General features: G+C 38.5%; 1 protein-coding gene and 1 long non-coding RNA gene across 8 annotated transcripts in view; one reads left to right on the plus strand and one right to left on the minus strand.

The window, feature by feature from the left end:
- The window catches only part of SLC12A1 (solute carrier family 12 member 1), a 93,777-nt gene extending 74,306 nt beyond the window's left edge, over positions 1-19,471 (plus strand). For all 7 annotated transcript variants that reach the window (XM_082387654.1, XM_082387656.1, XM_082387655.1 and 4 more), the window contains 7 exons: positions 3,617-3,760; positions 6,576-6,707; positions 6,947-7,058; positions 8,780-8,866; positions 15,157-15,292; positions 17,095-17,162; positions 18,189-19,471. In XM_082387654.1, coding sequence (XP_082243780.1) covers positions 3,617-3,760; positions 6,576-6,707; positions 6,947-7,058; positions 8,780-8,866; positions 15,157-15,292; positions 17,095-17,162; positions 18,189-18,324 — 815 coding nt within the window. In that variant the 3' untranslated portion in view covers positions 18,325-19,471. The remainder of the gene's footprint in view (positions 1-3,616; positions 3,761-6,575; positions 6,708-6,946; positions 7,059-8,779; positions 8,867-15,156; positions 15,293-17,094; positions 17,163-18,188) is intronic.
- Positions 1-23,390, minus strand: part of LOC309626677 — a 96,533-nt gene that overhangs the window by 51,479 nt on the left and 21,664 nt on the right. The gene's annotated exons all lie outside the window — the stretch shown is intronic.

Raw genomic sequence — 23,390 nt, forward strand, 5'->3', positions numbered from 1 at the left:
AATTATAGTACCTACCTCACAGATTTGTTGCTTGGATTAAAGGATATGATGGCTGCAAAGTATTTGGCATTGTACCTCAAACAAAATAAACTTTCAGTAAATGGGGGTAATGAAATATGACATAAGCTACCCTCCAGGAGTTTGCAGACTAGTGGGGTTATAACAGACATGTCTCTTAAAACTCTATTCCATGTCACATAGTTATAGTTAGTGGAATAAAGGTTGAGGAAGAATATTATGGAAATATGGAGTGTTACAGAAATTTCTCTGACAGAAATTTGAGGATGGTTTTTTCAAAAAATGCATACTGGGTATTTTTTCAATAGACAGGTGTTGGCAGTCAGAGCATATCACTGATGAACGACGGTAGGAGGATGAACACTAGAATTGGAAACAGAAGACCTGAGTCACTAGCTATGCAACCTCGGACAAATCACTTGAATAGTCTGAACCCAAGTTTCCTTCACAGTAAAATGGGGAGAACGAGGAGAATGCTACTAGCTCTGCCTGCATCCCAGTATTGGTGCTGGGATGAAATAAAATACTATTGGAAAGGGCATTGTGAATCCTGAACATCACAGTGTGTGGTGGTGGTGGTGGTGGAAACAGTAAAGAAATGAGTAGTTTTCAGTCAGCCTCGTGGAAATCAGTTTACATCTATCCATTCCTAACTCCCTTGCCTTATCTCTCCTGTGATTAATGGTACACTTTTGCAAGTCAGCTAGCCAGTACTCCAGCTGAAAGAAATGTTTGGACAAAGTCTACTCATGATTTCTCATGCAAACAGAGGCAAACAGTAGGTCAGATAGCTAATTCAGGAGAATAGATAATCAAAATGTCACTTCTACCTAGCACTGAAAAGAGAAAAGGAGGGAGTGCACAGAAGGAGGCCTTAGATCACCTACAAAGTGAATAATTAAGAATTCGCTTTAATAAGAATTTGCAAAATCACTGTGAGTGGTCATACCACCGTGTGGATCTGAAAATCCAAGATGTCCAAGCAGGCAGATTTTAGCCTTTAGAATTGACTCTGTCACCCTCTGTCTCTGTCGTCTTTGAGGGAACTGCTGAATCTGACTCATTCACACAAAGTCTAGTTTTGTCTCTCAGGCCTGGGATTTTGCAGTTTGCCCTGTCCAGGATAGGCTTTGTACATCCCTTTGAGCAAATTATTGGAGCAGCTCCTGGTTCACTCAGCCAGCTGAATCCTTACAAAGGAGGATTTATTTATTTTTCCTCCTTTGTCCAAATTAGAGGACAAAGAACATGGCAAGTAGTGGCTAATCACAAGGTATGCTAAAAAAAGAAAAGTAAAAGAACCCCCTCGCCAGTGTAACCCTTGCAGTTGCCCCCAAAGCAGCTCACAAATACGTGCCTTCCAGAGGACTGCAAAGAACGAGTGACCCCATAGCTGACCCCTGCAACAACCCACAGAATGGGTAATAGCTAGTGACCCATCAGCCAGAACAGTGATGCTGCTTTTCTGGGGCAGCCTGTCATATGTACCCATATCCTTAGAGTCTTCTCTTTAAAATGACAATTTTGAGGGGACCACAGTTTTGGGGAATTAACTTGGCATTACACCATGTGCCTGAGTGTTTAGGTTCATCTGAGGATAAAGAGTTGGAGGTTAATAAAAACAACTCTGAAATAATAGCAATAAGCCAACAGCAGAAGGTCTTCATAGAGGAGAGCATACAGAATTTGGAGTCAAGCAGACTTCTTTGCACAGGAACCCTGTTATTTGCTGGGTGACATCAGACAAATTACTTAAACTTTCTGAGCCTCAGTTTCTTCATCTACAAAATGAGGATAATAATAGTAACTTTCTCAGAGTTGTTTGGGAATGAATAATATGCAGCACAGTCCCTGGCACCCAAGAGTGTACAATAAATATTAAATTCTAAAATAACTCCCAGCCTTCTCAAAATACTTGATTTGCTTTGCATGACTAAGCCGATTTCCAGAAGTTGCATCAATACACTGCCTATAGAAATGCACTCATTGCTTTGTTCTCTAAGGAGCAACAAAGCACTATTCAGGAGCTGTTTATTCTTTTTTGCAACGCTAGGAGGGTGGGAAAGGCGAAGGGTTACAATTTTCCATTTCACAGATAGGAAATCAGAGGCATAGGAAAAGTAAATGACTTGCCCAATGTCACATAAAGCCAGGAGCAGAGCTGTAATAGGTTATGACCCCCAGTGCAATGCAGCTCGTGTTCACCTTTTGAAAGTCAGGGGTAAGCAACTCCTGTCTAAGCTTTAATACCATCTATCTGATTTCTTAGATTTTCTATAGCTGCTTGCTGGTCTTGAGAACCTTTGAAGCTTTGGGGAAATCACATGGGTGATTTGACCTTAAATCTCATGCCACTGGCAAAAGATTAATTGCTAGCACCTGGAAAGGGGCCAGACAATTCTGTGTAGCTGAATAACAGCACCATCTAGGGATGTGACTGGCCTGACAGATTTAGTTAGTACAAAATTGATAAATCTAGAGTTTGTATAGCTTCACTTCCCAGATAGATAAGGCAACAGGCTCCGAGGGTTGACATTTACAGTAGCCCTACCTGTGTTTCGTGACACTGAATCTAGGTTTTCTACTCTCTTCCTCGGAACCTGGCTCATTTTCTAAGGCTCTGTCTTTAGTAGGCAAGAAGATGAGGGACTCTGACAAGAGTGCCACCTTACGACTGTAAGCAAGAATGCCCATCATTCTTTAACACAGCCATATGATTGCCTTTAAAGTCTTATTTACCCTGATTCAGCACAGGTTAAGGTCAGAGAGGGATGCAATGATTACATAGCAGCTAGGAATTTTCCGTCACAATCAGAATCCAAAAAAGATAAAAGGCAGCTAAACGCAACATAAAAGCTTGGATAGTAGGTCTAAACCCTGGACAGGACATTTGGCACAGCTTGACTCTTATTCCAGACTCCAGTGTCATGAGGCCCTTTTTAGCAATGTGGATTCTGACAGGCACACAGAAACCTCAGCTTTTATTTCTTTTGCTTTGGTCACTCACTCCAGAAAGTATTTTCCTTCTTGGAAAGAATTGTTGGTGGTGGATATTTTTCACTGTAATTTGTACTTGGAGCCCACAGGGTTTATTATTAGATATGGTTCTCTTTCCTTAATTCTTGTTCTCTAGTTTTATGTTTCAATTCAGGAGGCATTGCTCTGTGCCTGATATACACCCACTATACTTCCGTAATTTTTGTCACTCCCAGTTGTAAAATATCTGGCCCAGTAGCTTAGGTCAGTAAATCAGTAGCTTTCGGTGTACAAGATCTTATTACAGTGGATCTGGTATTTTGTGTTGCCAGTAGTAAATAAAGATGGCATTAAATAGCCTCCCTTGCCCTCACACATAAAAAACCCAGTGTCTTCATGTATTATAACAACACATAGAGTCATTTTTCTGAGCTAGTTGTTACTTTCTGAATACAATTTAGTGATATACGTTATTTTAATAATCATTCAGAAAAATCATATTATGTATAAATAATCATTTAATTGCATAGACACCATTTTTAATATTAAAATCGTTAATAAGATTGTTCCTAGAAACTTCGTTGCTCTGAGCAGAGTAAGTGATTTTGTCTTCTTTCATCAGATGAATTAGAGAAATTAGAACAGGAGAGACTGGCTTTGGAAGCCACTATCAAAGATAATGAATGCGAAGAAGAAAGTGGAGGCCTCAGAGGCTTGTTTAAAAAAGCTGGCAAGCTGAACATTACTAAGCCAACTCCCAAGAAAGGTAAGTGCCTTTAAAATTTACAGGAAAGATTACAAGACGAGCCACGACTTGAGTGTCTATAGGGGTCAGTAGTCAGCATCTAAGACGTTAGGGGCATTGAGTGTAGGTAAGGACTGAAAGATATTTCCTTAAGAGAAGATAGTATGGCTAAAAGGTAGAAGCTATTGTCATTTATCAACAACATTCACCCCTTTGTACCATCTTACTGTAAAAACTTTGTTTTAAAATAATATTTGGTTTGGGAGTCATACCGTGCTTAAGCAGATGGAACGTCATAAAATAGAAAATTCTTAGTTAAGATGTAAAGGGGACAGAAATTCGTGACCCAGCCCCCAAACTGGTTTATCTACACCCACACACCTCACGCACACCTTGCAGACATTTCAGGAGATTGAAAGTCGACGGGTACAGGTAAATAAGGGATCCAGATAGAATTCTAATTTCAAAAATGCATCTCTATCACAAACCAGAATTCCGGACTTGGAACTTCATTGACACTAATTACCTGCAGATTTTGGCTGAATGGTACACTTATCTCTGAATGTTCAGTATACATTCCAGAAATGGAGGACCACAGAATGAGACTTTGTTATAAGTTTAATAAACAGGTGATTCAAATAACTGATTTTTTTGAAAATTGCTTTCTTTCCAGAAACGCTGCCGGTTTGAGTTTAATGAGGTCCACAGCGACCTCTGCTGGTAGAAAATTAGAATGTTAACATTTTTTTCTTTCATGCACAAATAATCCTATATAGTTACTGAAGTCATTCACTGGTGTAAGGCCCAGGAAAGATCATTTCTCTGGCAGGGTCTCCAAGTCAAGTAGCAAGATCCAAATTGAGACTTAGCTGCTGGTCTAGGTTAATAAGAGCCAACCTTTCAAAGAGGCCCTTCAAAGAGGTTGTCTCCTACCCTGGAAAAGGTTTGGTTCTGTTTGCTTATTTTCCTACTGTGACCCAAGGACTAAATTTAACCTGTAATACAACATTTTTATATATTTACATAGAATTATAGGAAATCCAAACATTTCCCCTCTTCAAACACTAGAGGTACCCTTGGGTGCCAGGAACATTCCATGGACTAGGGGAGAACCTACTGTGCCTTTGTCCCCTTAAAAGGACATTTTCTAGAAAAATGATGTGTTTGAATCCAAAGTTGGAGTTACATGAGGTCTTTCAGGGTGTAAATATTAGAATAAGACCATCTGGATACTAACTACTATCTTCTTTCCTTTTCAATTATTTCGTGTACCCATGAGAAGAATTAACTATCCATTGAATCTGCACTATGCAATGGTACAATCTGAAAAGCAATGGAAAATTCAGAAGTCATAACCCATACTGTTCTCTAGCTGATGGGGAGGAGGGAAGAATTAAGGTCCTTATTAGTGAAAGTGGGACTCATTTATTCTAGAATGCTGTTTCTGCATCGCAATACTTTGGGCAAAAATGTACACCTCTGAAAGTCAACATGTCTCATTGTTCAGAAAAGCAAGATTATGTTATGTTTTGTTTCCAACACCTAAATTTTCAAACACAGCTCTGAAGTAGGCCCCTTCACTGCTCCAGGCCTTTGTTAGCTGACGACTCTTCTGAGTTGGGACCAACTCTGCCGCCAGGCACTCATACACAGTCCTCTGGATGCTTTGATTTGCATGTAAGTGGGGGCAGAGTTTGGTCCGTTTTGTAAAGATATTTAACTTTCTCCCTTAGCGGTCCTAGGGAGATACAAACAATATGAGATAATTGCTTCAGAACCGACAGGCCCAAACATGAAAACAACAAAAGACGGAACAAAGCATCCTCAGAACCTCTTAGATCAGACAGGAAGCTCTGAAGAGGCTGTCAGCTCTACTCTAAGCACTATGCTGACACCATCGCTTTGAAATAGAGCAATGAAATCGCAACTTTCAAAGATGTGGAAATGAGAAATAATATATATGGAGTAGGAAAGAAACCCCTACTGGGAAATAGGAACAACGGTTCTGAGCAAACACTGCCCTAGTTCCCTGGTACACTTTTGCTGTGTCCATGTTAGGGTGGAAATTGCATTAAAAAAATTTTTTTAAGTACTTTATGTACACTCTTAACTATAACTCAAGAAAAGGTATTTTTAAACATATTTCCTGGCTTTTTCATCTCATTCACAGAGATTCAAATAGCTCAAATGGCTTTACCTTAGAGTCACAGATTCCTTGAAGAGAAAACAGAAGAGTAAGCCAGGCCCACATTAGGACCAAAGGGTCATAGAGAGTCAAGATGCTCATGGTCCCTGGCAATGTTTATAATCCAGACACTGATGGAATTTACACCAAAATTGCGCTCAAATGAACAAATTGTCTAGTGAAGGAGTACTTCTGATTCTTCTGCTTATCTCTAGAAAACCAATAACCACATGTTCTACTTTTAAGTACATCTGAAAATATAAGTTGCGTTATACCTGAAATTTGGAAAAATTGGGATATTTTGGCTTTCGTATCAGATAATTTAGCATTGTTACCTGTCTGAATAATAGTTCTGCTCTGAGAGAGATTACTAAGGATCTGAAAAAAAAATCTGCTGCTTTATAATGAAAACTGTAATCATAAGATCAATATCAAGTTTTTCTGCACTACTGAAGGTGATCTAAATTATTGTGGAATTTGACCTTTATCTCTCCTTTTTTGGAGGATAGGACTCAATATTTACCCATAAGTATAAAAAACACTTACAAATTCATGACCCTTCCTCTATTTTCCTGAAGAGATTCATTAGAAAGTTATTTTGCTTCTTTCCTCAAAAGACAAATGGATGTACTACTTTCTCTTTCATTACAGACAGCAGCATTAACACAATCCAGTCGATGCATGTGGGGGAGATCAACCAGAAACTGGTGGAAGCCAGCACCCAATTTAAAAAGAAGCAAGGAAAAGGCACAATTGATGTTTGGTGGTTGTTTGATGATGGAGGTAAAAAATTCCAGAATATACACTAGGGAGCAGAATTTCTATGTTGATAAATTTAACAAACTGCATGGGAACGTATATGAAACGATATCAGTTAAAGAATAACATTTCCGTGTTCTCCAAAGATTTAAATTATGCAGGAGCTATGAGTGTGGGAAAGACTAAAGATATGAAGCTACTCATTTCCTTTCAGTTGGATATGCTCATTCTTTTGTCATAATCTACTCTTTTTTTGTTGTTAGGGTTAACACTCCTTATCCCCTATATCTTGACTCTCAGAAAAAAATGGAGAGACTGTAAATTAAGAATCTATGTCGGAGGGAAGATCAATCGCATTGAAGAAGAAAAAATTACGTAAGTAATTTATCACTCCTGTGTTTGGATGTTTGCTGTTTTAATGCTTTAATTTTAAGAATTGTAAGCATCTTTGAGGCACAATAAATTTAAAGACAAAGTCACCATGATAGGCCTCAAGCTTACTTGTTTCTGGTCAGTAAATTATCTGTGTAATTTTTCTAATCATTGTCTTCAGTCCTTTTATCCCCTTCCACAAATGCTTCCAACAAGCATTTGGCACAGAAGCCTCATCTCAAATCTTGAATGAGAGTATCATTATCTTGTATAATGTTTATTTTGTTCTGACTCGTAAATGCATCCAAGAAAGGAAGAGCCTGAAGGCATTTGTGTCCAATAGTTTCTTCTGGGAGATTCAAACCTATTAATTCACAGCAGTCACTCTAGCACAGCACACTTAGAAGAGAACAGAGAGACTGCATCTGGTCCAAGCCACAACTCTGCCACCAACAAGCTGCAGGACTTCGCAACAGTCACTGCACATATCTGGGGCCCCAGTTTTTCACTTGTAGTGTGAAAGTGTTTAAATGGATGACTGTTGATAGCTCTTCTAATTAAAAAAATAAATAAGTCCCACAGTGTAAGTCTGTGTCTTTCTTATTACTTTAGTCATGGAGAGTTGATCTGTAGTTGTGAGAGCAACAAGCATGCCGAGAGTTTGGTGCATCCAAAGGTCTCTGGTGGAAATCTGGAGAATGACCTTTGGTGGCACTTGGTCCCTCATGACATGCCTAAGTCCTAGCCCTTCCTGGAGCTGCTACTTCCAGAAATCACAAAATAATGACTGGCTCTTATTCAGTAGTTTTTCACATTTTCTCCCCCCTCTTAGAAAGGTATTAAAAATATTTAATTCCTCGTAAAGAGAGTCATACTAAAATGGAAACTAACATGAGGTCTATAATAATTTATATTTTCTTAGAGCCTCTAGTACCTTATTGGGACAAGTGATAAAATTTGAAAATGGCTGGTGGATTAGATGGTAGTAGGGCATCAGTGTTAAATTTCCTGATTTCAAAAACTGTACTCTGTTTATAAAAGAGAATGTCCTTGTTCTTAGGAAATACCCACTGAAGTATTTAGAGGTAAAGGTGCCTGATATCTGCAACTTACTTTAAAATGGAAAATAGGTAGGAGGTAGAAAGCCAGCAAGCAAAAAATATATAGATAGACAGATGTAGATAGAAAAAGAGAAAAAGAGAATGACAGATCAAATGGGGCAAAATATAAACAATTGGTGAATCTGAGCTTTCTTTGCACTATTCTTGTAACTTTTGTAACTTTGAAATTATATCAAAATGTTCAGTTTCTAGGGGAAAAAACCTTTAATCTATAATGATGTAATATATAATAATTATTAGTTTGTCAGTAGTTTGTCAGTAACTCTATAAAAATTATCCATAATAGTCAATAAGTATTGGAACTTGCTCTCTTTTTCCCAAATGATAAGGAAGAGTGGACAGCTCCACATTATCTTCCCTGAAACATGAATGCAGAACTGGGTTTGCTGTTTCCAGTGACTGCACCTACAGAAATTTCTCTTTGCCTTCAATGGAATAACTTGGTCCACATTTATCTGTATTCATCAAGTACTGTAATGAAAATCAAACACTAACCAAAGCCTTTGTCCAAAGTCTAAGCTGAAATAAGACATGAAATCAAAACTCTTTGATTGAAAATAGCTAAATATGCAATGATGAAGTGTTTCTCTCTTATATTTTCAGAATGGCTTCCCTCCTGAGCAAATTTAGGATAAAATTTGCAGACATCCATGTCATTGGTGACATCAACATTAAGCCAAACAAAGAAAGGTATGAAATATTTAACAAGATCCATTGTTTATTCGTGGTACTCTCTCCTCTTCTGTGTTGATTATTAGAAGGTAAAACTGTTATGGATTTACTGCAGTGACTCCTGATAGGATATAATAAAAAGGGATTTCAAATAATCATGACACAGAGCTATCATGTTCTAATGGAAGGAAAAGGTTTTAAGGTGAAGATGAGCTTGAGAGGAAGAATTGTTGAAACACCATTTAGTTAACATTTTAGAATTGCCCTTCATGTTATTGGTTTCTATGGTGGCAAGAGTAACAGGAAGCACAAGCTCAGACAATTCTGACCTGAGCAGTCAGGGTAAGTTTTTACATTACTAGTGGGGCATCCTGAATGGGAAGCCTATGAGAGCCCCTAAAGGGGGTCCCTAAAACTATCTGAAGCCTGGCAAGAAAATGTATTGGTTCCAAAATTTTTAAATGAAAAGCATTGAAATAATTGTTTAAATGTCTTCAAAACAACATCGTTTTAACTTCATTGATTGTTAAATTTGTCAACTCCATGATACTTGAAAACAATTTGTAGGTAGATCTTAAAAGGAGTTCCCAGAGGTGTAAGAAGATTGTCTGAAAATCATAGCCAATTATAAAGTACTTAGAGCAATGACTTAGCAATTATAAAATATTTTCCATTGTTTACAGTCCAAAATCATATTTACTGTTGCATCTAGATGCAGTTTAATACATTTGATTTGGTGTGGAATGGGGTCTCCAAGGGTTAGAGTAGAGGGAGACACGAAGGTCTCAGTATGGCTTAGGTCCTTGCTGGACTCTTGGACCTCTTCTCATTTCTGTTGACCATCATTTCTCCTTCCTCCTGCAGTTCTTCATGGATTGCAATTCCATATTCCTTGAGCCTTCTTGCTCTTCTCTCCTTTTGATTCATTGTTATCCCAGATGAGCTTAATAACTAACTGAAAATCATCCAGATTTAAGATGCATTCTTACTGACCAAATGGCAACCTCGAACTTCATATAGTTTGAGGGTATCCATGATTCCTCCAATGTTATGGGCCAGTTAAAACAGCTTTATGAAACATCTTAACTGTGATAAGAAAGCTATAATTGACAGGGTTAACCTGGATTATTACTATGTAGTATTTCCTTACATCATATATACCACTAATGCCTTTCATTCCTGTATTTCTACAGTTACAAACAGTTAAGAAAAATTAAGAACAGATTTATCATCCTCCTTGGTAAATGGAATTAACATTCTGATATGAAGTGAACTGTCATGTGGTAACCTCTGGTTGCCTTCCACATTTCACTTGAAGAATTTTAATTCCTAAGTCGCTGCCTCTTGGCTTTTGCAGTGATGTGATCAAAAGGGCTCATCTTATAGCTCTAATTGGTGGGAATGCGTTCTCTTTCATAACACAGCAGGTCCAGTGATTCCCTAGTATGTGCCACTTAGCAACAGGCCAGAGCCTGCCAGCGCTCTGCAAGTACAGGACCACTTACTGTTGTCTAGAGCACAGGCACAGTGTCCCCTACTGACTTTGGATTTTCTATAAGCCCTGGCTCAATGCTGGGCACAGATCAGTCACCTACTTCTTGTAGGTGAATTCTTCTTGCTGTTGTTTGTCTTATCAGCAGCTAAGGACTGTCTGTGCTTGCTGATTAATTTGTTTCTATATCCTTTGCCTCTTTATCCATCAATATGGTTTTCTCTACCCAAGTTCCTGTTTCCTTCCCTCTCTTTTGTGCTAGTCTCTGCCCAGCTGCCGTGGTCACCTGCTGCATACCCATCCTTTCTGTCCTATCACTGAGGATGCCGATGTATCTCTTTTACTAACCATGCCTCTTCCTTCTTTGAGTGTCCATCACAGGCTAGACACTCTTCATCTTCCTACCCCTGACCTTTGTTCCATGGTTTCCTCTTCTCAAGGAGAAAACTCTATGCACAGTCGTAAGAAACAAAGGACCCAGGCATTTGCGCCTTTGTCCTGGTATCTAAGTTTGACTTTAGACACCATTCTGATTTGGTGTTTCTTACATATCCTCCACATGCTGCAGTGAAGAGATCTATTTCCCTTTCTCAGGAAAAAAAAAAAAAAAGAATTAGTTTTCACAATTGTGGAGATTCTCTCTGTGGTATTTCAAGGTCTTGAGGAAGATGCAGGAAAAAAAGTCCATTCTTACTAGAATAACTGCAGTGAATGTACCCTGGTGTGAAGACAAAAGGCCACCAAGAAGAGGTGTGCTGGAAGTGCCATCCTTCTCTCTTCAGTCTTCAGCTATAACTGATGCCCTATTACTCTATAAAACAACCACATGTCCAACGCTGGCAATGGCTTTTCCAATATTTGAAGGTAAATTTTAGAACAGAGGATGGTCATTCAGTAAATCTCACAAACGGCCACTGGAAGCACACCTAGCACCTTTGTGATAATTTTTAAAAGGCAACTCCTCTGAGTGGTTTAATAAGAGAAAGAGAACTCTTCCCCTGGGCTGATGCAGCCCCAGGCCCAGGGCCCAAAGCTTACAGCACTGTCTCAACTTCAGCTTTCACATGGGCCTTGTTGGTCAGGCAGCCCTTGTCTACCATTAACAGCTATCTCCTGATCACTGTTCTTTCTTGGTCACTATTTTCACACAATGTTGAAAATAGTTTGTCAGTGATTTCCATGTTGGAGGCTAATATTAACTGCCCTTCAATTGCCTTTAATAGATCTTTCAACTACCTATAAAACATGAGTAAGTCTTGATGGAGACATTCTATCATAAAAATATTATCTATAAATATGGTAGAGCAAGGGTGAAAGGGAGTACAAAAGCAAAGTTAATGAGAAAAATAATTGGGCCAGGGAAAACTGAAAAGCTCTTGTGGTGAAATTTCATTTTTTATTGCATAGACTGAATTAAAAGTAATAGGCCAAAAGAACAGCAATCTTTAAACAGAAATCAGAGAGAAACTAGAAGCAATTAACTAGATAATTTAGTTGAAAGATGCTAGTGTGATCACAAAAACAACAAATATATTAATTTGAGAGAAGAACTCTTATATGAACTTAGGGGGAAATTTTTATGCAGTCAAAAAATGTTTTTAACTTCGTTATTATGAGGAACAAGGATGGGGAAGGCAGGGCAGCTATAAGTTAATTTTTTAAATTAAATTAATTTTCACTTATATTTAATAGTATGTAATACTTGAACTATTCTAGAATCAATTAAAAAATAATTATAAGAAAGATCAGATTTAATAAGAATCAAATAGAAATCTTGAGCTACGTTTGGTTCACCAAGCTAGGAGAATGGAAAATGGCCAACTCAGGGATGAGCCTTAGGATGAAGAAATCAAAGATAAACATAGGTAAGGAGCAGTAAGAGTTTAGAGAAAATAAATGAACAAATACAGCCCCATTATAACCTACTGTGTCACTTAGCATGCTTCAATTGCAAGGAAAAGAAAACTTAACTCATAGTGACTTAAATAATGGAAATTATTATCAAACTTAACTGAAAAATCCAAGGGTATTTTGGCTTTCAGGTGAAGCTTGATCTAGACGGTTAATTTTACAATTAAGGACTAATTCTCCTTCATTCTCTCTACTCTACCTTACATTATGAAATCATCAATCAAAGTTGATTTAGCTTATAAAACCAAGATGACTGCCCATAGTAGCCAGAACTACATATTTGCTCATTTGTGTTCAGTGGGAGAAAAAGTTTCTCTTCCCTAGTTGTTGAGCTCAGGTCATTGGCTGCATTCAGGTAGCACCAACCCAAGCCACTGAGCCACTTGCTGTGGTCAGTAAAATGCAAGGTGTCTATTGGTCAAGCTTTCCTGGGTTATGTGCCCACCCTGGCCAATCAGTCTGGCAGAAGGAATAGAATTGTATTGACTGGCTGATGCTGGGGATAGAGTCATTCCCACCCAAACTACAATGGAGAAACATAGTATGCATGCCGGGGGGACAACAAGCAATCGCCTTTCCACTTTCCATTTCTTAGGAAACTATTTTTGAACTGCTCTTTCTAATAAGCACCTGGGCTGAGATGCTAAGAAAACTCTTATCCTGATCAAAATAATTATATGTAGAGCTTAAACAGAGAAACTGTCAATTGCTAACCTCAGTCCTATGGCTGTTGAGTAAAATGAATGCCTTGCTTTTACAGGGCACTTCATACTTTTCAGAGCACTGTCACCCAAATCATCATATTAACACTCACACCAACCACGTGCCAGCTTTGAGCAGCCATTGTTACCCCCTATTATAGGCAAGGTTATCCAGGTCAAGGAGGACAATGGAAGAGCTGCAGCAAGAACCCAGGCTCTTTTCTCCTAGGCCAGCAACTTTGCACTGATTACCGCCAAGGTCTCTGAAAGCACAGCACTGTTGGGAGGAATAGCAAATAAAAGTATTGTGTGGTTGAAAGAATAATAGGGCCTATCAGTCTTATTCCTTCCCTGTCACTGTCTACCATTCTAAATAAGTCAAAGCGTCGAAATCTACTGCATTAAGTATCTCTTCAATCCCTTAAAAAAAGCACACTGGTAGGGACAACCTACTCCTTTGTAATCTCTGTACTTTGTACAAATCCTAAATCAGGACAACTGATGAGATCACTGAACTCATTGCTTCATATTTTAATTTCTTAACCTAACAGCACATTGATTCTAATTATCACTCATTCCAAAGTTACTAAATTATAAGTAAGCCACATTATATAAAACCAAAGAAAACTTTATATTTGAGATCATCTTACAGTAGAATAGTAAAGACAACTACTCCTATAAATTATAAACTTTGTTTTGTGCTATTTTAAAAATAAGTCTTGGGGCTTTCCTGGCGGCACAGTGGTTGAGAATCCGCCTGCCAGTGCAGGGGACACGGGTTCGAGCCCTGGTCCAGGAAGATCCCACATGCCGCGGAGCAACTAAGCCCATGCGCCACAACTACTGAGCCTGCGCTCTAGAGCCCGCGAGCCACAACTACTGAAGCCCACGTGCCTAGAGCTCGTGCTCCACAACAAGAGAAGCCACCGCAGTAAGAAGCCCACGCACCACAATGAAGAGTAGCCCCCACTCGCCACAACTAGAGAAAAGCCCGCACACAGCAACGAAGACCCAACACAGACAAAAATAAATAAATTAATTAAATAAATCTATTTTTAAAAAATGTCTGGGGCTTCCCTGGTGGCTCAGTGGTTGAGACTCTGCCTGCCAATGCAGGGGGCACGGGTTCGAGCCCTGGTCTGGGAAGATCCCACATGCCGCGGAGCAACTAGGCCCGTGAGCCACAACTACTGAGCCTGCGCGTCTGGAGCCTGTGCCCCACTACAAGAGAGGCCGCGATAGTGAAAGGCCCGCGCACCGCGATGAAGAGTGGCACCCGCTTGCCGCAACTAGAGAAAGCCCTCGCACAAAACGAAGACCCAACACAGCCAAAGATAAATAAATAAATAAAATAAAAAATCCTTCCCTCTACTTAAAAAAAAAAAAAGTCTTATGAGATTCTTATGAAAGACAAGAATGAGATTTTCCAGCAATTTTTAAAATGTTCCGCAGCTCTGAGATACTGCTCCTACTTTTCTATTCAATGATTTCTTCTTAATCGCTCTAAAATGCCCTCAGATTTTAAAATATTATTGATTTTTGTGTTTTCCTCTAACATGCACCTGAACAATAGCCATTTGAAAATCTCAGGCAGCAACATCAGATACCAGAAGGACAAAGGCTACATTATTTACAGCAAACATTCAAATTGTTTTACAGCCATTAAACTCACTTACTTGCTCCTCTTAGTTACTATTCTCCTACCTGCCTGCAGCCTCCTGCCATGAGTGGGAGTTGCCATGTGGACTAAAGGTGAGGAGGGCAACCCTATCCAACTCTCAGGGATGCTAGTTCATCTCCTACATTAATTCATGAATGTCTCCCATAGAATCTATAAAATAAGCAGATGGAAAACTCATGTATGGGCTGAAGTGTCTACGTTACAACTGTGTCTTTGACTATATTATGTAGAACATGTATTTGCAGAATAATTACTATCTGTGTGTTTGTGTATTTATATTGAGGATCTAATGCCTAGTAGGCTATCAAGGCCTCACACACGTTAAGGCATTTCCCTGGATAGGGAGGCACTACTATAGCCATGGTTTTACTCACGGAAAGTCCCCTGCAAAGATAATTCTTAAAAGATTTGCATGACATTCAGCTCTGATTCTGCAGCCAGCAGAGCTAGTCATACCTAGAGTATCTGTGAAATAATGAGTTGGTTTCCCACTGTGAGGCCTCTTTTATAATTCCAATTTCAGCTGGAAATTCTTTGAAGAAATGATTGAACCATATCGTCTCCATGAAAGCTGCAAAGATTTAACAACTGCTGAGAAATTAAAGAGAGAAACTCCGTGGAAAATTACAGATGCAGAGCTGGAAGCAGTCAAGGAAAAGGTAAGGACTTGTCTCCCTTAACCTTTACTTTGCTATTTAACTAGCTGAAAAAGAAAACAATGGTTGATTTAAAGATCAAGAAGTAATGTATCTATTATAGAATTTCATTATTCAAGATCCAGGGTTTCTCCATATTTCATGTGATTTTTCAATCGTATTATTGAATATGAGGATTTAGAAAATTGTTTTCATTTTTTAGTATAAAATCAATTTTTAAGTTAAAAACAGGTTATTGATACATATTGTGAAGTCTTCTTTCCAATTTAATTTTATAGAATAGGAGACAGACCCATCAGTCTAAAATAATTTAAGTCAATACATATGAAAAGTAAATATAGATTGACTCACAGTTTGAGACAATAACAAAGAATTTTAACCTGATAAAGTTAGCTATAAAAACTAACACAGGGATCTGAGAAAATATGTAATTGGAGCAATGAATATGAAAGTTGGATCCAGCACATCTTGTAGGACGGATGTAAAATGGTGGGCTCTTCTAGAGAACCCAATAAAATGGGAGTTACCCACATGGCCTGAGCTGAATGAAGTTGCAATAGTGAGGATGATGAAAAAGGCAGGGACATAAAAATAAGGCAGAAGAATTGACATCTGAATTGGATTAGACATTCAAGGAAAAGGACCACAAGAACCTCTAAACTACAAAATTTAAATAAATTATATTAGGAGCTGAAGTTGGAACAAATTAGAGCAGGAGATACTAAAAGCCTTTCAAATTTAGTGGAAAAATACTGAGCTAAGAATCATAAGCTCTGTGTGTGATAAACTTCCCAGTTCTAACAAAAAGTTTTCATATAATTGAGCAAATCACTTATCTAAACCTTGGTTTCTGAACCAGTGAAATGTAATAATAAATATTACTCTCATCACTGCAAAATAGTTAATGTAGTTATTTTTCCAAATGTGTCTTTTTTTTTTTTTTTTAGACAAATTATAGATTTTAATTGCAGTAAGTCATTTTAAAATCGCTTAGTTTCTATTAAGAATATATAATGTTGGGTACATGAACCAATGATGTAATAGTATAGAAACATTTTTATTTTTAAATATGTATTGGTGAAATAGATTACATTCTTCTTAAAATCGTAAAAGAATACTTTTTTTTAAATTCAAAGCAAATCTCATACGAACATTTTTGGGTGTTTTAAATTATTCTAAATTATTTAAGCTTATCAAGTATTAATATTATATATTCCAAACCAAACCTTACTGGACTTCAAGCTAAAGTTAAATTATAATTTACTATTGTTGCTTTACTCTTTGGTTACAATTAACTACTTTCTCCATTTTCCTAAGAAGTCTAATTGTCTTCATCACAAAAGTAAAGCAAAAAGAAAATGAAATGTGTCTTTTGGTGACTCTTTCATTGAAACCAGTTCCCTGTGCTGGTAAAAATCAAAGAGCTTAAATAAGGATAGACTAGGGTATAACCTATGTTCTTAGGATATCAAATTAGTATCAAGATTAGGTTAGTTTCCTTCAGCTGCAAACCTGTTCCCCAGCGCTGGCCATTCTTATCTTCTTTTTACCGTTATCCATGTTGCTTGTTTGTTTTATTCTTCTAGAATTTAATAAGCCACCATAGCACAATGGTCTTATTCTTTATGTTTCTAAAATTTCCCATGAGTTTTAAAAACACTGTTAAGTTTCCAAACCTGAATGAAATAACTGTAATTCTTTTAAATGAGGTTTTTCTACTTGTCCATAATTTGAGGTAAGAAGATAAATTCTCATTCATAATTCTGGGAAAACTGCCCTCAACAAAATCTGAATGTTGTCCACAGAGTTACCGCCAAGTTCGACTGAACGAACTCTTACAGGAGCACTCAAGAGCTGCTAACCTCATAGTCCTGTAAGTATCATTGCAGACATTTAAGATTGTTACACAGAAACCTTAGTTGTGAACATAAAAGCTCACAACTATTCAGGTGGAAAGTTAAATTTGGAACATGTGGGATTTTAGGCAGCGAGGGAAAATAAAGGCCACCCTGAGACACTGACAATTGAGGCCCATGGGCTTTAGAGGGCTCCATTTGGACTTTCCACCAGGTGTTCCCCACCCAAAGGGCCAGGGGCATAGTGAATGCCCATCTAGAACCCTGGCTCCTCCCAGGTTCCAGGGAACCTGACCCTGGAATTCCCTGCCTAATTAGCCCCAAGTTGGCTACCAAGGTTCCCAGGCCCCTTCCCTAGATAGCTGCTCCTGAGGTATGGAGTCCACAGCATGTTTGCAAGGCTCTTTACCATGGGGGAAGAGGCCAGGGCAGGAGAAAAAGGAGTAGGCTTTTCCATTTCCACTCTTTGCCCTCCACTCCACAAATGTTAGGGGTGTACCTGCTGAAAATATGAATGTTTACCTAAAGATTCATTGCTAAACATGAAAACCAACAATTTCACATTTATACCTCATGAACTGACTCCTGTGTACAAAGGTAAGTATGTCTTCAAACAAGGTCTACACTGGAGGACTATCCATTTAAGACATAGATTGTTCTCCTGAATTGGGTGGTAGGGCTCAAATAACTGTTTCTCCCAAATATAATAGCTTTAAACTATTAGGAAAAATCATTTTTTCCAAAAATGGGGAGAGGTATTGGTTGATCACATTTTCTATTTAAAGAGTGAAAATTTATTATATGTATGCTTTGCCTCTACCCTACAATGCCCAAGCCTATTTTTCTGGTTTGTAGATATTTATATTATCTGAGAAATATATCAATTTAATATCTATATTCAAAATAATTTCCATGCTTTCATTTTGTCGGGGAGGCACATAAAAGGTTCAGGCCACTTGTTATTACATAGCTCAGATAACTAGTGATGTTACTGCCTGTACTAATTGTCACGTTTGTTCTTTATTTTTCTTCCATGCTGTCAGGAGCCTTCCAGTGGCAAGAAAAGGATCTATATCAGATTGGTTGTACATGGCTTGGTTGGAAATCCTCACGAAGAACCTCCCTCCTGTCTTACTAGTTAGAGGAAATCACAAAAATGTCCTGACATTTTATTCTTAAAAGATAAAGGATTAGAACACATTTTAACTTAATGTATGAATACGTAGGAGACATGTTTCAGTACTTCATGTTATAAATCTGATCTGTGGATATGCAAACCTCTGGAGACCAAGTAAACTTTGTCATTTTTTTTTATTATTACTTAATAGGAGCTATTCTTTTTTTTCTATCAGCTTAAGGGGGTGTCAAAGCCAATGCTACCCCTAGAAAAACATCTTGTCATTGCTGTTGAAAAACAAGAAAATTAAGCAAACCCATGCTGGCTTATGCCCATGAAAACCACCAATTTATTGTAAGCTTTTCCAGGCACACCTAATCTTTTGTTTGCTTCTAGGCCCTGGTAGAGGCTTCAGCCCCCAGCAGTTTCTCATTAAATGACTATTGACAGGCTGGTATAGTAACCATGGGTGGTTATCAAAGGAAAAGACCAACTGGGCAGGAAACGTGATTATGCTTGGCCTTCTGAGAAGCTTATACCTACAAAGAAGATTTGAAAATCAATAACTGAAACCTTTAAGAAGTACTTGCTTCTACACAATGTTTAAAGCAGTTACCTAAATAAGGTTATTTAATATAACACAGATTATATACTTAGAGTGATCTGAGTGATCGCTGATAACATATGGCTTCAATTTGGGGCTGATTGAAAAATATATTAGCTGGATTAGGAGGCAACATATTCCAATTAAATGCAATATATTCCATCCTTAATATGTAAATTTTAGTTGCTTTCCCTATTTAGACATTTCCAGCATGGTATTACTTTGCATATTTTTTTTCTAATTAAGTGGGTAGCACAGATGAAGTCTTCATAGATGTTTAATTGAAAACCAAATACCACACATTTTCTGTTATAAAGAAATATATCCTGAATCATATATTTAGTTACTTTACATAGTGATTGTATAGATTTAAAAGAATAATTAAAATGTGAAGTGGAGAAACTTGCAAATTTGGAATATACAAGTATCGATTTTTTTTCATTTGTTAGTGTTCCTATAATACTTAATCATATTAAAAAACAACCAAAATTTTTTTTCTGATGGATGGCTTGATTATTTTTTTTCCTAACATATTATGACTGTTTATTCTAACTGATAAAATATGAGGGGAAAAAATCAACCTGAAATAAAACCACTCAAATTCATTTGCTCTGGCCTAGGTCATGTTTTTACCTTTCAGTCACTAAAATCACAGTGCAATGGTGTATCAGATGTGAGCCTGAAATTTTCAATCGGTTGCCTCATCTGCAGGTTGTTTAAAGCTGGGATTCAAGATTAGTCTTCCAGGCCAGACTCTGGCCTCAGAAGGATGACTAGGGAGGGAAAAGGGAAATAGCAAAGCTTAAGAAGGATATCCCTATTCCAAATCTGACGCCATTGGACTTAACTGAGGCCTGGATTAGCCCTCTCTCTTGAGCCCTATGTACCTGAAATCCAAATGGCTAGATGCCATCCTGGTGACCAGGGCAAGGAGCACCCGGCTTCATCTGGATCTGACACTTCCCTAAAACACTTGATAGGGTCTCTGGAAAAGGTGAAAAGTCATATGACTTCTATAACAGTAAATTCTGGCTCTCATTTCTTGAAGAAGCTGTTATGTTAGGTCCCTTAGGAAGCAGACTCGGAGAGAGTTTAGCGTGGAGCATGGTTATTAAGGAGTGCCCTTGGGATCAACACCTGTGGAAGGGTGAGGGAAAGGTGAGCTGTGATGCAGTCCCAAGGACAGTCTCAGGGACCTCACAGGGAGCTCTGGAGATAGAATGTCCCTTCAGAGTAGTCCCAAGAAGGGCTGAGAGGGCCAGGACTGTATACTCCCACACTTATCGGTCATTGGAGGTGGGTGGCCCAGGAAGGAGTGTGAACTTGGATGAGGCAACTCTCTGCAGGTGAGGCATACCAAAGGGCCTGACAGCTGAAGTCTGTCTGCTGACAGCACTCCCAGATGCTGCGGCAATAAGTCCTTCATTAAACAGGGTCTGGGTGGGGTATCACCATGCCAACTGCAGGGGTCATATAAAGTATTGGTCAAAAAACAAACAAACAAACAAACACTCAGGCTGGCCTAAGTTCAAGTCTCAGTCTCACCATTTATTAGTGGTATTACCTTAAACTAGTTATTTAATATTTTGAGGGTTATTGGCAAAAGAGTGACTGAAGGGATGTCCCTTGAGTTCCAGGTTAACAAAGGAGGAGAACGTGGACCGAGAAAAACGGGGATGGGTGGTAGTAAGGGACTGGTGATCTTGAGGTCAAGAGCAGCTGTATTGGGAATAGGTTAGGGTAGCAGAAAATTGAAAGGATGGGGGCTATGGTCAGATGCCAACAAATTTTTGTAGTCCTCAGTGTCCTGTCCTTGTCTTTTGATCTACCCAACTCTATTAACCCAACCTCCTACTATCTCTATGTCTATACTCAGGTTGCTGAGCAAGAAGGAGGAGGTTACACATTCATGCTCATTGATGTCCAGCTTTCTCTGTCCCCTCACTTTGTACATGTGTCTCATCAGCATCCCTACCCTTTTCTCACAATGACTTTTCAAAATCTTCATCACTTTTTCAGTTGATGACCCTGCCACCATCCCTACAACATAGCCAGGTACATATAGACGTAAAACTTTCTTATGTAAGGAAGACCACACTGGGAGCATTGCCTTACAATTTCTTCCCTCAGTACTCAAGTTTAGAGCTCTTTCAATGGAAGCTTTAAAAAAAAAGATTATAGATTCTTGAGGACAATCATAAGCCTACTAAATTAGAATCTATGGGAGAAGGACCAAGGAATCTGTATATTCTGATGATCCACAAGATTTTGGAACTCCTGCTTTAGGCAGTCTTCCCTGTTCCTGTGACTTGACTCCCACCATGGGCTGATGCCTCCCAAATTTATATTTCTAACACAGAGCTCCCCTAAGTCTCAGTTCCATATATTCAATCACTAATTTTCATGGTGTTTCTCTTTGTATATCCTGCAGACACTCTAAATGCAAAATGACCAGATTTCTGTTAAAAACAAAACAAAACACACAACTAGAGCAAAGGCATCTGTTTCTCTTTCTCCATTGCCTATCAGATCCTTTCTGAAATGACCAAAGAGACATACAAATAGGAAAGTTCTGCATCATGGCAGGAGACTAAGGAAGGATGCCATTCACATGATAATATTTTTAGAAATACAATCAAGCTGGAGTTTACATGGGATGAGACTGATGAAAGCTAGAAAAGGTCAGCTTGCAACAAATGCTCCTGAGAAAAATCCAACATGTCACAGGAAATAGTTGCAGGAGACCCTGGGAGAATTCCACTAACCCCTCCCCCAAGTGTGCAGGTGAAGGTTAAGAGGCTGAAGGTACGACAGACAGAGTGCAGCACTGGGTGGGATCCCTTTTGCCGGATACTGAGAATTTTCAGAAGCGGCTGCCCGGAGAGGCCAAATGGTGTGCTTAGTGAGCACTCAAAGCAGACATGGGTATTGCAGTGGAGCATCTCATAGGTGTCCTTGACAGGCACCAGAAACATATGTGCCAGCAGTAGAGGCTGAGCCAAAGAGGAAAGCAGCCCTCGATGCACAATTCTCCTAATACTGTACAGAGAAGAAAACTCAGAGATGGACAATCTTGTCCCTGGGTCTCACTGTTCTTAGGCTGCTGGGTTCCTAAACTGGCGCTGCAAGTCGATATCAACCAGGCCTTCAGCTAAAATTAAATAGGAGGATTGTAACGATAACCAGGTGATGTGGTGAAGGTCCCGGTGTCATTCACAGAAGATCAGCACATCTGCTGGTTGTCAGACTTAGCATCCACAGGATCCTTGCTGGCTGGATATTGCTGCACAGGTCACCTGGAGCCAGTCCACCTAGATATTTCTAATGTTTTCCTCTGCAGAGATGTAGGGGACGTGTTGACATAAGGATGAAATCTGTCTGGACTCCCAGGGGGAGAACAGGAGAAATTCCTCTTTGGGTGTGACTCAAATGTCCCAGTTGCTGACAGATCAGGGCATCCCCATGAGTTGCAGTAAGAGCCAAGAGGTCAAGCCAAGAGTGCTCAGGGCCCAGCATCTGACCCAGGCATTCCCACGGGGCCACCAGCTGCCCCAGAGCATGGCAGCCCTGGTCTACAGGCAAAATCTCCTGTCCAGGGAAGGTGTGTTGGTCAGTCTTGCCTCTTTAGGATTTCTGATGCTGAAAAGAACCATCTCAGCCTCCCTTTTTTTAATGCAGAAAAGTGTTTTCAAAAAGAATATATAATATTTCATCTCATCTATGACACCATTCTAAACACACTATTTTAGGTCCCACTAAGGAAGAAAAATTTCTGCTATTTAAATTATGACATAATATCCTATCACTTGGCATTTTGTTATATTAATTGAGATGCCTTTTTTTAGGCTTATGTAGGTATAGATTTTTAAATCACATACCATTCTTGTGCATATAAAAAGAGGAAATGATAAGTGAAATAAATTTGGTACCACTTGAAAGTCCCACTCTTCTTTTCACCTTTCCACTCTTTTTATGTCTGTTTTCTCACAGGACAGATCCTCAGTGCCAGGAGGAGCACTAGTGACTCAGCATTTCTCACAAGAGAAAGCCAGTGGACACTATTTTGTCATTGGCTTTAATAATTTTGATAATTCTAGGTTTGGGTACAGTTTTTAAATAGCTTAAATTTGTCTCCTAACAGAATTTAAAGCATTGTATGTAAATTCTGATGCATAAAGAACATAAAAACAAGGAAAAAATAATCCCAAAAAGTCAGAAAAAAATTATCATTTAAAAAAAGAGAAATCATACAATAGAATAAAAGACAAATCAAACATATAAGAAATAAACAGAAAATATAAATGTGTTTATCTTTTTAAACACTCTCAAATTTAATAAAAAATAAATAAAATCAAACTCTATTTGATCTGCTAGCATAATATTCTAAATTATATATCCAAAAGGCTAAAAACAAAAGAATAAAAAAATATAGAGAAACATTCAAACAAAAAGAATAGAGTTGGCAATTTTAATTTCAAAGTTTAAGATTAAAAGAATTAGGAGGGATAAGAGAGCATCATTTTT

This window comes from Balaenoptera borealis, assembly GCF_965194805.1.
Source record: "Balaenoptera borealis genome assembly, chromosome: 3".
Taxonomy (NCBI): domain Eukaryota; kingdom Metazoa; phylum Chordata; class Mammalia; order Artiodactyla; family Balaenopteridae; genus Balaenoptera; species Balaenoptera borealis.